Source organism: Antedon bifida, chromosome 3 (assembly GCF_963402885.1).
Source record: "Antedon bifida chromosome 3, ecAntBifi1.1, whole genome shotgun sequence".
NCBI lineage: Eukaryota > Metazoa > Echinodermata > Crinoidea > Comatulida > Antedonidae > Antedon > Antedon bifida.
In genome coordinates this window covers 6983696-7001230 of record NC_136228.1, presented here as the reverse complement: position 1 = coordinate 7001230, position 17535 = coordinate 6983696, and the positions used below count along the sequence as shown (strand labels likewise).

At 33.2% G+C, this 17535-nt stretch overlaps 1 protein-coding gene across 1 annotated transcript; it reads left to right on the top strand.

Moving 5' to 3' along the window:
• Positions 1–430: 430 nt before the first annotated feature.
• Positions 431–17535, top strand: LOC144838103 (FIGNL1-interacting regulator of recombination and mitosis-like). Its single transcript, XM_078693462.1, has 17 exons — positions 431–565; positions 1031–1129; positions 1593–1730; positions 2176–2338; positions 2719–2846; positions 3261–3559; positions 3772–3920; positions 4181–4351; positions 4702–4930; positions 5011–5158; positions 7933–8118; positions 9435–9626; positions 10004–10117; positions 10502–10639; positions 10973–11053; positions 11729–11857; positions 15906–17535. The coding sequence occupies exons 1-17, from the start codon at positions 431–433 to the stop codon at positions 16083–16085; spliced, it is 2679 nt and encodes an 892-aa protein (XP_078549588.1). The 3' UTR covers positions 16086–17535.

The following is a 17535-nucleotide window of genomic DNA, read 5'->3' as shown; positions in this document are numbered from 1 at the left end:
CAAGAAAGAAGAAATCAATGCCTTGCCAAATCTAATAATATCCTTTTGAAACATTGTAAAGTAAAATACACAGCACTGATAATTAATAATTACATCATAGTCCAGGAATGCCTCAATCAACTCTCCAATACACTCTCAAAACCAGAACTCTCCCAAAACCAGATTTTTCTTGAGGTCCTAAAGGTCCCAAATACTTTTTTTACCATAAAACATATTCAGAATACCAGACTTTCTTCCAGAAAACCAGACATATTAGGCATGCCCAAAGGTTTCTGGTATTGAGGGTGAGAGAGAGAGATTAATAATAAATAAAAAACAACTAATTAATTCACCCAAAACAGATTTAGGGTGAATTCCACTTTCAGTTCTGTATTTATTAATTTTTACAGTAATTTGATTTTAAATGAAATATATTTTTCTTAATCTTATTATGTACATTCATTTTACTGATAGTGAGAATATTGAAGAACAAATTGAAATATTGAGAACATTGTCATCCTCATTTTTCCCCATCATCAGTGCCTCACAGCTGCAGAACAAATTATTTGCACAAGTTTTGCCAACGGTATTAAATTACTTATTTGTTTTATAGTCTAGTAGAATTAAATAGCCAAACCCTGAATAAATAACCATAAGAGAATAAAAGTTTCAAATGCATCAAACTTGAAGAAAATTCTCCAATTATTGCTGATCATTCAACCAGATTATGTTTATGAGAGTTTATGTCAATTTTTTCTTTTATTTCCATCTTACTACAGTTGCTCTTATTTTTAGATTTATTATTTATATATATAAATCCAAAGGCAAATTACTGAAAAAATTACAATGCTGTGGGTATCAGTGGCTGGATCTCAATGGAGATACAAAAAAAAAGCGAAAAGCTAAATCAAAACGATAAAGTAAAACAGCCAGAAAAGTTAGCAGAGCTTTCAGGCAACACTAGCCCTTCATCAGTGCAAGTGAAGGATTTTGGATAAAGTCATAGCATAATATGTATATTTGTATATATTTATATTATTTTACTTTATAGGTAACACAAATGTTTGATGAGTGTATGAACAAGTTACAATGTAGCCTAACTGAATCGGCCAATGTCATCAATGAAGCAGGTGTGGTACCCCAACTCAAGGTACCATTTAATTTTCAACTGTAATACTCTTTTTGATAAACATAAACAAAGATAAATCCCTTTGTCTAAACCATGTATACAAGATTAATTATTACTCTGTCAAAAAAAGTTATTGAAAGAGAATAAAAAAGTAGTCATTATTGTTGAATCATTATTGCAGGAAACAAAAGCTCTGTCTACCCTATCAAGCTAGTTTGACCAAAAAAAAGTGTGATGTGCCCAAATATGGTAGTGATATGACATTATGATGTCCATATATAGGCACATCACATTTTTTTGTCAAATAAAATTTGATATTGTAGACAGAACTGAAGATTTATTTATATATATATATTTATATATTTATTTATTCCATAAACAAAATTCTACTTAAATATGGCATATTACATTTTCCAATTCTTTATTATTCAATTATTCATCTAGGCCTCATTTTCAAGATTTTATATTTGTTTTCTCTTGATAGGTATTGATGGATATTGTAGACACTTTACTAGTGTATGTGAATCATGTCTGTAAGTTACCAGATGTCAAGTTTGAACATGTTTCATCTCTTCCTCCATCTGCTGTACATATTATCAAACAGTCTTTTGAACATTGTAAGGTATGAAATTAAGGTATACATTAATTGAATTATAAGCCACTGAAGCTCTTAAATTAAGGCATGCATTTGAATGAAAAACACCTTAAGTTCCTGAAATTAAAGCATACATTTGAATTATAAGATCACTGAAGTTCCTAAAATTAAGGCATGCATTTGAATTAAAAACACCTTGCGTTCCTGCAATTGAAGCATGCATTTTATAATCATTTTAACCCTCTAATTTATTAAAATTTAGCCATACATTTGGAATATATATAATTGTCAACGCTTCCAAAAGCAGACTGAAAAATCATTTCTGTCATTTAGATTAAATGCATAGTACCAGACCACAAATACTGTATTTTGGCCAGCCCAAGATTTTACAGTTTTGGAATAGTTGTCTGCTAAACAAGAACTCATATCAATAATTTGTTATCATTCAATGAATTATTTAAACTTTATGTAGGTCAGTAACTCACTGTATGGAGAACTTTTCCAATGTGTGTCCGAACACTTGATGGCGCTGTTTAAGAAAGCTCATCAGCTGCAGAAGTCGCTTATCTCGTTGATGGAATTTCTACCACTGACGTCAGAGACACCAAATGATTGTATCAAGTGTTTTACAGAAGGTAATGTCAAAGGTCACATGATAGAGTAAAATTAAAGTGTCATGCCAAATATAACTGATTGTTGTATTCTGTCATCATCTATATTATTATCATCGCCATAGAATTTTCTTTGCTAAGCCGTACCAGCATGAGGCATGACATTTTCAATTTTCACCACCCACCTCAATTCCCCAGGACAGATCGTCATATTTTATATTAATAATTATATTTAAAGCATCTTTGCCTCACTACAGCCTTGTTTTGAGAAAATCAGAGTGACCAATTTTTGGTAAGTGCCTGGTGAAGGTGGATGGGAACCCTAACCTTAAACTTCTTCAGCCCACCTTGAAGCTTTAATGTTATCATTAAATATAATATTTTAAGTTTGTTTCTCTTGTTAGTGTGTGGTGTTTTTCATGATGTTTGCTGTATAATAAGTAAGATGGACTTAGCATTGATGGTTTCTACTTGGAAATTTCTTGTCAAAATTATCACAAAGCACAAAGAGTATATGCAACATAAACTAGATGTAAGTGTTCTACAAAATCTAATCAAAATGTACCTTTTTCAATCAAACCTTTTTTTCTGGTTTAAGATTTATCTGCAATAATTTACTGGTCACAAACTTCCTTTAAAGGAAGGCTTAGACATGGTATGTACAATCACAATATCTGTATTAAACAAATAAAAAGTTTTAAAATATTCTGATAGATAAATGTGTACTAACTAGCCATACTTTATCCTCTAGAATTGAGATGACTTCCTCTAAGTTATTTTGTTCCAAGTTAAGCTGAGTCAAAGACCTCCACAATAAAGTGTGATGTGCCCAAATATGGTAGTGATATGACATCATCATGTCCATATATGGATACATTTTTTTGTCACATAAAGTTTGATAGTGTAGACAGAGCTTAAGAGTAATAATTCATTTTATTTCCATCAGGTTTCAAAGTTTGTAAGCTCTCTTTGCAAGCACATACAAGAAAGCTTTGAGACTTGTTTAGAGCAAGCTCCAAAGCTGCAACAGTCTGGTTCTGATTCCGATACTTCCTCTGGTACTGCATCTGGTACCACCTCCAGTACTGCTAATGCTGCTTCGTCTGGTGATGAGAAATCCTTCCAACGAAATCTTAAGATTTGTCATCTGTCAGCTAAGATGCTAGTACACCTGTTGAAGGAGTATGGACAGCTGGCCATGTTGAAACTTACGTCACTCTACCAGATGTTGCTGTTGTTTTACAGGTGAAAGAAAACACTTTGACAAATATATAGCTATTGAAGCAACAAAACAAACAGCTAACTTTAGAAAGAAAATTTAATTAGTTAATTTTTTGTTGGTAAAAATAGACCTATTTTGGTATGTTTCGGATATACTAGTATCGGTGACCTGTATAAAGTCACTACAAAACACTAAATATTTTTTAACAATTTATGTTTGTTTTCTGTTTCCATAGTAAAAGCCCACCTAGCCTCAAGGCACCAGAATTAACTGAACAGTCACATGAATGTTTAAAGACTTCTTTATTAGTCTGCACAGAGCCTATCTTGCAGTTACTTTGTAATGAAAAGCATTTGTGTGAAATTGTCACAATACATGAAAACGGTGGGTAGATTTAATGACTAATTTGATGACCAAAAAGTGTATCGAAAATTTTTTTATTTATCTGAAAAAAAAATGTAATTCAAAAAATACTTTAATTGTCAGACAATGAGTTTTTGGTTAAAATTAACCATTTATTTTGTTTTTGTACATCTTTAATATTATTAATGTATTTAAATGAATATATGCAAGTTATAAAATGCGTACACACCAAAGTTGATGCTTTTAAGTAAAGCATGACATATTCTTTTCACTTCACATAGACTGCAGTGTCGAAAGTGAGTTTGCACAGTGTTTGCTATTGATAGCCATTATGAAGCAGTTACCGTCATGTAATAATGAGACACAAGATCTATGGCTAGCCTCAGAACAAGAATCTCACACTGAGCCTAGAAACAGTATCCTAGAAGCCCTGTTTGCATCAGTCTCTGCATGTAAGTATTTTATATATAACTCATTAAATATCGATATCGATCACCGATTTACCTTGCTGTCTCCTTTCATTAGAACTTCTTGTTTTATAAATTTTTGAGTGAAATCTTTAGTGTTCAATAAACTTTTAAAACACACACATACAAGTCTATATAACCACAGTATGTAGACTAAAGCTCTACACTATCAAACTATTTTTACACAAAAAGTTTGATGTGCCCAATTATGGTAGTGATATGCCTAAATAATATGGTAGTGATATGACATCATCATGTCCATATATGGGCACATCACATTTTTTTTGTAACATAAAGTTTGATAGTGTAGACAGAGCTTAATACTTTTTCTTCAGGTTATCCAGAGCTGAGCCTACCGGTACAGTTACCTGGAGTGAGGTGTGTTGGTAAACCTCTGGAACCCATCAGCTTTCATCAGTACCTTGTCACTTATACCAGTGCTTACATCGCATCCATTCAAGCAAAGCATTTTCACATTGTAGAGGGTGTCCTTCTAAAATGGTGTCTGAATACACAAACTCATGTTGCCATGGTTTCAATGGATGTGTGGTGTTTTCTTGCAAGGTAAATAACTTTTTTTTTCAAGAAAGTAGAACCCCTATTCAGGGGCAGTAATTTTTTATTATTTTTTATTTATGTTCTAGATATGGAACTGCTGAAGTTTGTAATGCGCATGTAAAAGGCTTGGTCCAAATCCTTAGTAAAGTCCCTGCTGGCTACCACAATGTACAGTGTACACATTTAATGATGTTGGTTGGACGGTTGGTAAACTTTATGAGAGATGATCATCTGGTGAGTGTGTATAGTTTGGTTCAGATCGTTATATTTCACTGAGCTAGGTTAGGGCGGAAACTAAATCTCTGTCTACACTATCAAACTTTATGTGACAAAAAATGTGATGTTCCCATATATGGACATGATGATGTCATATCACTACCATATTTGGGCACATCACACTTTTTTTGTCAAACTAATTTAAGAGTGTAGACAGAGCTTTAGCCATAGATTGTCTGTTTCAAGGCAAATTTTCCCCTAACCCGGTGTGGCACAAAGGACAGAGTTCTACCGTATTGAGCGAAATTAATTAGGTGGATTGCAGATTTCCAAAAATTACAAAAAAGATAGGAGACTTGGTCAAAGATATATTGTCCCAACAACATTTTTTTTTTTTCAATTTTTTTTTTAAATATACCATTTTAATGCCACATAAAATACATCTTTTTAAGTTACACATAATCCTCCCCTTCTCCCATTTTATAATCCTGGATCCATCACTAACCATCACTAATTTAGGTGATTAATCATTTTCAGGATGTTTATAATAAATCACAAATGAATGTTACAATTTTACATCAAATCATTGTTTACATTCAATCTACCTTTTTCACCTCACTTGGTAAAAGTTTATTTCTAAACACATTAATCAGGGTCTTGCTATCTATCTGAGTGACTTACTGTTTATATTATCTGCAAATATATGTTTAAAAGGTTGCAAATGCTCTTGCAAGAATGTGATAATAATTTGTTTTGTAAATCATATCTATCATCTTAACAGGCCCATAGTATCCTTGTTTTGTTGTTTTCCCAGGACTTAGCTTGAACCTATAAATGTTACATTATCTAGACCCTCTAGACAACACACTTATGACCTGTCATGGAATTTATCTACAGTAGTAGAACTATTTATCTATATGTTTTTAGCATAAGTTTCAATGCTGTTTTTATAGATTTTTATAGTAGTTTCTTTAATAGTAATTCCTAAATTCTATTTCAAAATCTTATTCAGTATTAAAACACAATTAATTTATTAAATGCTATGTATGCGAAATAAGTTTATGACTGCATTTACATGGCTTTATTTGACTTTCTTATTAATTTTACTTTCTCTACAATCTATAAGTTTTACTAACTTTACTTAATTCGGATTGCCCAATTAAATATAAAACTAGTTTTTAGAAATTTTGTTAATTCTCCTAAAAAATCACTTAATATGTGTGAGAATTTGGCTGTTATCATACACCTGTTGCAAGGCAACCATTGGTATTTTAAACCAGAGTTTACAGGTGTATTGGGTTCATATTATTTCCTTCCTAACTACATTTCTCTGATATCAGTAAATTGCTCGGAAACAAAGTGACGCTTCTCAATAACATCCATTCATCAAAATAATATTAAAGAATTTGTTTATGTACATTTATTAATTAGTTTATGATTACAAGAAAATTTTATAATGCGCCCTCTATGGTGTTTTAATTTTACCTGGCCGACTAACAGGCGACTAACATATGTGTTCATGTATGACAGATCTTTTCCTGTGCAAACTCAATCGCAATGATTGGAGATATATGAAGTATTACGTGTTATAATATTCAATGTTACAAAGCATTTCAACAATTCGTTGAACTTGTGGACAGAATTTTGGCAACAAATGATAATGCGTTATATTATATATAATCCTATTTGATGGGTTTATCTTGATTTCACAAAGATAAGTCAGTACCACCTTAGTTGGAGTATTTCAATTGATTTCCCCTTGTTTAGATTGTATCTATCTGTACCATAGGGGCTTAGAAAGTTAATAAGAACACATCTCATGGGGCTGATGTTGCAGTCAAACTGCTTTGCCCTGCAATCTGTGAATAGCTGTTGAAATTAAACATGTTTAGCATATGTCTTCAGATTTTTTAAATGCATGCTTTTGTTTTCAATGTATAAAGCTCTGTTTACACTATCAAACTTTATGTGACAAACAAATGTGATGTACCCATAATTATATGGACATGATGATGTCATATCACTACCATATTTGGTCATATCACTACCATATTTTGGCACATTACAATTTTTTACACTTAGACTAGTATTGTAATTGTATTTATTGCACTTTGTTATGTATTATTGTATTCCTATTCCTATTCGTAGCTAGGGCACAAACACCCAACAATTTATCAAGAGAAAAACACATAAATTATTAGTGACTTCACAAAGTGACATTAAACATGTAGTGGTTTGATAAAAAACATGCGTTTTGTGAAAAACAAGATAAAGTACACTTTATAATTTTAGCTTTACAAAATGTTATTTAGATTTTCTCTTTGTACACCTGTAATTCTAGACAATTCATCTAAATTAAAAGGAATGCAGTAGTTTATTAAAGTCTAGTTAATTAAATCTATGTTAAAGCTAAACATAGTGCATCACTTCTTAAAGATCTGTCTACACTATCAAACTAGTTTGACAAAATAAGTGTTATGTTAGTGACATGCTTAAATATGGTAGTGATATGCTTAAATATGATAGTGATATGCTTAAATATGGTTGTGATATCACATCATAATGTCCATATATGGGCACATCACATAAAGTTTAATAGTGTAGACAGAGCTTTAAAACATGCGTGTAATGTTTGTAGTCACAGAGTAATGTTAAAGCATACTGCAGAATGTTAATGATTAACCAACCATCTTTAAATTTTAGCCCAGAGGGTTAAATGGGCCATCTCTAAATTAAAATGCATTATTAATTGTACTGTACATATTAAATTAAGTTTATATTGTTTTGTTTAGGCCCAACTAGTGACAGAGTATCCACCATCAGAGCATACATCTTTATGGAGCCGTCTTCCTTTGTCAGTTTTTACAGTTGAAACTCGGCAAACTATACGTGATGATGTCATTAGCACTTGCAACAAGAGAATCACAGAATGGCTTCTAGATACAAACCTCAAAACACTGACTGATGTTTATGAACTAGTGAGTGTTCACTGCTTTCTTTGTCGTCTGAATCTGTTCTTTAACGAAAATATAAATCCTGTAACTTGTAAATTAAGAATTAATTTCCTGATGACTTGATTAAATACTTCCTATGGCCGCGTATGTTTTACTTGATTGTATTTAATTACTGCGCAATAAATTTATATTTGTCAAATGAATCAACAAAATGATCAATTTCTCAATTTCTTTTTCTATTTTTAGATGTTTCTCTATATATGGTTTATTAAGTGTTTCCCCAATACTTTCTTTATTTCTCTGTTAGTTACATTAGGGGTTTTATTATTTGTTCATGGAATATATGGTTTAACTGTTAAATAATTAAGTACAAATGTTTTTTATACATTTGTTACTTCTACTTGGTGTAAAGAGCAACAACAAAAAAAGTCCGACAAATTTGTCGCTATGTTCAATCTACTACACTGCATTCCATCTACTACACTGCGTTCCATCTACTACACTGCATTCCATCTACTACACTGCGTTCCATCTACTACACTGCGTCCCATCTACTACACTACATTCCATCTACTACACTGCATTCCATCTACTACACTGCATTCCATCTACTACACTGCGTCCCATCTACTACACAGTGATCCATCTACTACACTGCATTCCATCTACTACACTGCGTCCCATCTACTACACTGCGTTCCATCTACTACACTGCGTTCCATCTACTACACTGCGTTCCATCTACTACACTGCGTCCCATCTACTACACTGCGTCCCATCTACTACACAGCGTCCCATCTACTACACAGTGTTCCATCTACTACACAGCGTTCATTGTAATTTGTTATACCTTGCACTAAATCCACATTACAAATGTCCTTTTGAGTGGTAAAGATACATAGTTATAGATAAAACTAAAATGAGTAAAATATAATAAAAATCATGTAAGTCACTAAACAATCTTAAAGCTGTGACCTCATGGCATACATTATCTTTATCTCTGAATTTGAACATACATTCATGCAGCCTTTGTTGGAATAGCCTAGCTAACTCATCCTACGTGAAGATTTAAAATCTAATTTAATTTAAAACATTTTTACATGGCTGTAAGAACTCCTACATTGGGTTCCAGTCATTTTACAATTGAAGGAAGCTTGGGTAGACACAAAATCTATGAAAAGTTGGCATTTATTGTCTTTCCAAAGTATTGAGTGATGTTTCTTTTTTATAGTGTCCCCATGTTGCAGCACTTTTTTTATGATTATGAGTCTTCTAAATCTAAGAAAAGTTAGCGTATATTGTCTTTCCAAATGTATTGATTGATGTTTCCTTTTTTATAGTGTCCCCATGTTGCAGCACTTGGCAACATTTACCAGCATTGTGAGTCTAAGCATTCAAGTGTTTTACAAAATGTGGAACGGTTGTGGTTCATCTTGGATATTGAAAGCATAAAGGATCACATTTTTCTGATATTACTCATTCATTTATCTTCATACCTACTTGGCCAGTTTACTAATGATATTCTTATAAAGGTACTCTTGTCTTATTCTGTATTGTTAGTTTTGTTTATTAAAAAATGTAAGATTGTAAGGACAAAAATAAGTTTTCCTTTACAAGATGTGTCTATGAATAAAATATGTGTAATAATAAAAATGTTCAATATGCTTTACCGTACCAAAATTGTACTTATCAATTTGTTTTCCATTAAAGCTCTGTCTACACTATCAAACTTTATGTGACAAAAAACATGTTTTGCCCATATATGGTAGCGATATGCCCAAATATGGTAATGATATGACATCATCATGTCCATATATGGGCACATTTTTTTGTCACACAAAGTTTAATAGTGTAGACAGAGTTTAAGAACACACAACAAACTTACAGGGCTCATGTAATTTTTTTTTAGGTTCTCAATCATTTAAACCAGGTCATTCATGCTGACGTTAGCAGTGATGTATTGTTGACTGTTGTTGACTTTCTTAGTAAGATGGGTAAACTTACATTTAAAACTCAAAATCAGGTAATTTTTAACCAAATTCACATGCTTGAATGAATTAATATCTTTTCTTGTTGTTGTATGTATTCAAATAATATAATACTGTACTATTTTAAAGCTCTGTCTACACTATCAAACTTTATGTGACAAATAAATTTGATATGGACATGATGTCATATCACTATTTCACTATCAATATTTGTGCACATCACACTTTTTTTGTCAAACTAGGTTTATAGTGTAGACAGAGCTTAAGATGTATTTGGATATGCTAGAGTAATATACTAGATTTGTATATAGCTCTCAGACTAAAGAACTTAATTTTGATTTAAATGTTCCTTGCTGCTTTAATATGGCATGGCTCTAAATTTCAAATCATTTTAAAATTAAGTTGTTGTTGTCCTGTAGGTTGATGATGTCATTGCAGATGATGTCATAATTGATGACATCACATCCAGGATATCTAGTCTATTCTCCTCTCTTCTTGCTGACGCTTGCTATGTTGTACATCAGCAGGCCCTCTCAGTATTCAGTGACTTTGCCGAGGTTTGTCATTGGTTTATTTAATTATTATTCCTTCATTTTGATTATTGTTTGCAGAACAAATTTTTCTTTTGTTTAAAGCTTGGAAAGGATGATTGATTTATTGATTTGAGTGAATTAATAGGCTATTGATTGATTGATATAATTTCAAGTGTTAATGATTTATTTTATGTAGAGTTGACTATTTTGGTGTGAATTCCATAAGGTAAAGATTAACATAAGCATCAATAAACATTGATAGTGTAGACAGAGCTTAATTCTCAATACAAAGATGTAAAAATTCCTACAATGTTTATACTCTGGTGAACAATATTCAATTTGGTTTTCTATTTTTAGGAAACTGTGTATGAATCTATAGTGACAGATAGTCTAGTGGATGATAGTACCCAGGCAGCCACTGTTCAGTTTCTTCAACAGGTAATGGTTACCTAATAATAGATTTATATGCTTAACATTGTCTCAAAGTGCAGTGAACTTAATGTCACATACACAACTTTGATCTTCTCTAAAGCGTGGTTCCCACTAACACGCAACGCAACGTAAACGATGCAATGTAAGAAAATGCCCTTCCAATAATTGTGTTTGCCCCTGCCTGTGTGAAATCAAACCTGCTTTTTGCACGTCAACGTTAGTTCACCCCGTGTACTTTTGAGTATGCACTGTACTATGTTTTCCAGTGTTCTTTTGCCGTGCGTCGTTGCCAGAAATCAAACTGATTTGATTTCCCCGTAGCAATGTTTGCAGTACTGTGTTGATGTTTTCGTCGTCGTCAGTTCCCACGCATGATTACGCAATACAGCACTTTGCGTCGTTACGTCGTTGCATTTCAGTGGGAACCACACCTAAAAATCTCTTTGTGTTGAGTTAAGCCACCAAACCGTGCGTATTTGAAAGATAAACTGAACATTCATTTTTTTTTTGTTCTAAAGAAAACTTTTAATCAGTCACTACTAACCATCTTGAATTTAATTTCTGTAGGCCAATAAAAAATGATTTATTTGGGTGTGGTAAAGTCCAACAAACTGGAAAGTATAAATTCAGCTAAAATTGTATTAATAGTTAATGTAAAAACACTAAATGTATCATTTACAGACACCACACGCATGTTCTGATGACAGACAAACAGAAATAACAAGACTGGAGCAACAGAAAGAACTTATCAAGAAACAAGAAGTGTATGTTCCAATGAAAACTACTACAACAGAGTATGAAAATATTGAGGTAAGCTTCTCAATACAAGATGTGCATGCTTTGTATAATTATAAACATAATAACATAAATGTAATGGAATTTATTCTGGTCCTCAAACTGAATTGGAAACTGAGGAAATTTGGATTAGGCCCTCTGCGGACCCACAACAGCCAGCAGTGCAGTACCTATCAGATCAGCACACAAAGAGACCTTTAACTAAGTCCTTTAACGTGTACTATATGTACACAGGACCAACGACTTTACGTCCTATCTAAAGGATGAGGCAATAGGAGTGAAGCATCTTGCCTAAGGATGCAATTAGTATGGTACAAATAACCTCGAACACATGCCTATCACATGCTAGTCCGATATTATCATTACACCATCACTCTCAGGTATATACAGCTAGATCGTCTCCCATCCAATTGAAATCTGTGAAAGTGGATAAAGTCACACACCAACTCACCCTTATTCATTTGCAGACACCCTTCCATTAGGCCACATGTAATTTCATGATATATTTATTTTTGATTTGATATCAACGTGTAACACCCTTAACATTATGAACAATGTACAGTTGATATAAATTGGTTTTAAATTCAATGCCAACTCGGCATCTAAAGTTTAATCCTAATAATAATATGCATTGAATGCAAAATATAAATCCAAAGGCAAATTACTGCAAAAATGACAATGCTGTAGGTATCTCAGTGGCTGGCTCAACTTGGAGATACTACAACATAAAAGATATATCAAAACAATAAAGTAAAACAGCCAGAAAAAAAAATATACTGTATATATAACAGCTGCAGAATATTGATAATATATATACTTTTATTTATTTTTTTTATTTCCCTAGTGTAAGTATAATAATGACTTGTCTTCTTATATAAAAATCATGATTACATTGTGTAAATATTTATATTTTGATGCTGCATGTCATTCAACTATTATGCACCCCTGGATTTCCAGGGGTGTCATTCTTCACAATCTCAACTGTTTCAGCTTAGTCATATTTCAAAAGACATTATTCTTATCCAATTGTGTGTAATAATTTTTCGAAGGTCATTTTTTTCAAGTTTTGTTCTACAAATGTCATATTTTTTTTATGCATATGTTGGAACTTGCAGACTTAGAGTCCCTAACACCTGCTCCGGCTACTACGGCAAATTAAACCAAACCTTGGTGTTTCGTTTTCACGACACTCCACGTGGCTACGCGCATATTGATTGACGCATAGCCACATGGAGCGTAATATATTTTATTATATTTTATTATACTGGGCTCACAGTATACTAATACAATAAACTAATTAATTGGTCAGATGTTTTGCGCTATTCTGATGTAAAATGTATTTTATACAGTACTATAAGGTAAATACGAGAACAAAATGTAATTCTTCCAGATTATTAGCCTGCTGTTCATAGCTCTAAACCATCAGGCTTATTTCAAATTCAAACGATCTTGATTTAATAATTAAATATTTTAATATTGTTTCCTAGATAGTTCACTACCGCTACTTTTCTTTGTCTTCCAGGAATAAAGCTGATTTCGCACGGAATATCTAACTCGTCATCTATGCCATCTATTCTTTTTAAATAATCACCGTTTTTATCAAATAACTGTAGTTTCTTGTGACATGCTACGAGTAAATTCTCATTCTTGTCTACGGCTACGCCAAAGGGCCTCCTTACCTTGCCTTTGTCAATAAAAATTGTCATCTTATCATCATCATCAAACTTCAGGATTCTACAATCGAAGTTGTCTGTGACAAAAACATGACCGTGTTTATTCATAGTGACATCATGAGGCTCTATCGGTCTATCTTTTTTAGGAGATTTAAGTCCGATCTCACCCAGTAACTCTCCGTTATCAATGTCGAATTTTAAAACGCTTACTGCTTTACGATCTGCAACATACAGTATTCTTGTTTCTTGGTTGACTGTCACCCCTGCCGGATACTTTATTATTCCTTGACCGATTGAACGCCTTTCTTGGAATTCCTCGTCGGTCACCACTACACACTTTTCTGAAAGGTCACTGTATACTATCTGACCATTGCCCATGTGATGTAGTCTGTAAACTTTAGCGTTTTGTGACACTTCTATCTTACCAGAATACAAACCTGATTTAGTATACTTCAAAACATCTTTGCTTTTACTTGATACTAATAGATATCCATCTGAATTGACTGCAACACCTGACACTAACTCTGTATCTTTTTTGTGTTCCTGTATGTCGTCAATTGTATGAATAAGTCCCAGATTTTCCACTTTGATGTCTACTGGTGATCCTTTGATTGGAAATGTTCCAACTGTGATCTCCATCTGCCAATTGCCAGTCTCCTTACAGCTACTTGTTATCTTGTACTCTCCACTTCCTTGGTGATCTATTAAAATGTCAGCTTTTTCACCAGATGAGCTCTTTAATGCGGCAGTTAATTCTTCTGCGCCTTCTTCTGGACCTTTTACTGCCACTACGAATTCTTGCCCTTTTGTGACTGTAATTAATTCCTCCTTTTCATCGACTCGGACATTGGAATTGACAACCATCACTTTTCCAAAATTAATCTTTGTAAATGGAATAAAACTTGGAATAATTCCATGTTGTGTTTGATCAATATCAGTTGTGAAGTTGTTAATTTGTTCATTATGAAATGCAAGTTTGTCCGTTGTCTCTGGTTTGTTGGTCAGGTTACAGATTGATGTCATAATCGTTGCTGCTTCGTCTCATTTTGCTTCAAGTTGATATAGCTTGCTTTGTGTGTATTCATCTCGTTTTCCTGTTAGTCTTTCAAGTTCTAACAATAATTCTTTGTTTTGCTTGTCGATCTGTAGCGTCATTCGCTCTTTGTGAGCTTTTATTCCTTTTCTGCATAAATCCAAATGAAACGTGAAGTTGTTATCGTCTGCCAGAAAGGAATAAAACTGAGCTTCTAGTTTCTGTTTGATCTCCTTGGTTCTCTCAAAAGCCTCGCTTACATTTTGATTAAACACGTCTACAGCATTCATTCGTCGTGTAACGTCGTGTTTATTTTGACACTCACATTCTTTACATCGTGATTTCTTGCAGGTTATGCAAAAGAACTCGAGGCGTTTGTCATCATGAGCCGCACATTGGTACTTTACGGACATCTGTAATAAAACAAACCAATCCATTTTCATTTCATTTTTTCAGAGTTAAAATATCCTGTCTAATGAATTAGTGTAACTTGATAAACCTATACTTGACTTTATAATCCTCCATTGGGTTCAAATCTCAGTTCAGCGGTGGCGCCAAGATCTTCCCGACAAGGGGCTAGAACTCCCGTAGACCAACCCCCCCACTACAGTTGTCTTAGCACTCTACATACCACACACAGTATGCCTCACATTAGATTTACTTTTAAAATCTTGTGATTTCTTTCTGTAATTGCTGTGTCATATGTGCTTGCTGTTGCATTAAAATAATAATAATTTGTGCTTTTGACTTACCTTCAAACTTTTTGGTACAAAATATTCTTATATTCAAAACGTTCACAGTATTAGAAAACAGATGGGAAGGAATTTCTAAATGGACTGTATACCTCTCAATTCAAGACAATATTATATAATATTAAATAAATATATTTATTCTTTCCTGTATAGCATCCGTCTTTTAAAATTCAAAAGGAAACAAACAAACCTCTCATCAGTATAAATTACTTTCATTTGTTATAATTCAATGTAAACACAATATTGTTTGTATGAATTTACGTTGAATTTACCTTGAATCGCCACAATCCATCTTCTTTCGATAGAGTGTGGCAGGGTTAAGGGGCTTTTTGACCCATTATAAACCCATGTGTTTGTTTATCTCTTTCTATGCTACAATAATGCTCTGTACCGTATACTGAATGCCTCTAGAAGCAGTAGTGCCAGTATGATGTTTATTGAACATGGTGTCCCTTCCTTTAATGAGTAACGTCAGGCTAGGCATATAGCTTAGCTTACCAGCTACTGCTAGGCCTACAAAACAAGCCTAGCAACAAATTTGTAATTAGATTTAGAAGTATTTTTGTTTAATTTATTCCTTTTATCTCAAATCCTTTAAACTTTAGCCAGCTGCAAAAAGACACAGAGGTAACGATGATGAAAACAAGTTGCGAAAACTTACAACACAGCTACAAGAATGTATGACAAAAGTACAAGGCTTGAAGCAGGAAACTGGGATACTACCAGATTGGTTCAGACAGGATGTAAAAGACATATCTAAACAATTAACAGATATCTGTAGCTGACATCCGACTTGACTGCCCACAGGTATGGACATATTCTTTAAATATGTACTATTTTGTCCTTTATTCACAGAGCTGTGTTGATGATAGCATGGTTCTTTATCCCTGAAGTTTATTTCGATTTGCTGAATTGTGGTCTTGATAAATAGTGTTCTGTATATGTATGCTCTAATACAGAGGTAATGGAGAGGATGAAAGATGATCAAAGCTAACTCCATGATTTTATGAATTATTGAACAAAATGGTAGTAGCCGACATCTATTGAGATTGACAATGATACTGTGATTGAGTCAAAATTTCTTTTTAACTATTATTTTTCTTTTACTTATGTTTGTTAAATTTACAAAAAGACATTCCAATAATGCATTAATGGTTATATACTGTATTGTATAACTGTAGTTAAACTTTTAATCCCCACCAAAAAATAAACAAAAACTGAAAAAAAACCCCTTTTTTTCACTGGAGCTTTTGAATCCGTACACCTATGAAAGTGTTTTTTTTTAAACAGTGCAGATTGGTTTTATTTATTTTTTTTAACCATATCTAATGAGGTTGATCCATTCACCAATTGCTGATCATTAGGGACCCTCAGAGGTTCACAAGACAAACATATACACAAGATGCTCTACATAAACAAAGTCTTTGGGAGTGGAGTTGTAATTTTGTCCTTAGAAAAAATCATGACATGTGACAGGACTTGAACCCAGGACCATTTGAGTGCCAAGCATCATTCATAGCCACCAAGCCACAACTCCATCTTTTGACTCAGCTACAGATTTTAATTGATTGCAATCAATATGTTTTCTATTGTTTTCAGTTATTTTTTATTGAAATAATCCATATAAAATAAATAGGAAGGATACAAATGTTTCTCCAGTAAGTATCGGACCAAATAGACTGAAATAATAGTTTATAAAATGGATCAAATGAAAAATCCAACTATCTAGCCTGATGGTCTCGGAAGCAACGCTAAAGCTCTGTCGACACTATCAAACTAGTTTGCCAAAAAAGTGTAATGTGCCCAAGTATGGTAGTAATATGAAATCATCATGTCCATATATGGGCACATCACATTTAAGTTTGATAGTGTAGACAGAGCTTTACAGAGATTAGAACACGTGTACGATTCTTTTATTCAATATTTAAAGATTCTATTGTATATAAAACAAAAGTTTAGTAAACTTAACAAAATGAAATGTTGTTGCCAAAGACTTGCACATGTTTAAAGGGTCTATCACACCTGTTCCGGCACGGTTCCGGTCCAGCGCCGAAAATCCAATCAAACGTCAATGTTTCGTTTCCACGCGGCTATGCGCCAATCGATATGCGCGTGGAGCGTCGTAAAAACGAAACATTGATGTTCGATTCGCCGGACCGGAACCGTGCCGGAACAGGTGTGAAAGACCCTTAACTTATTATTTGATACTTTAAAATAAATGCAAGATTTGTTTTG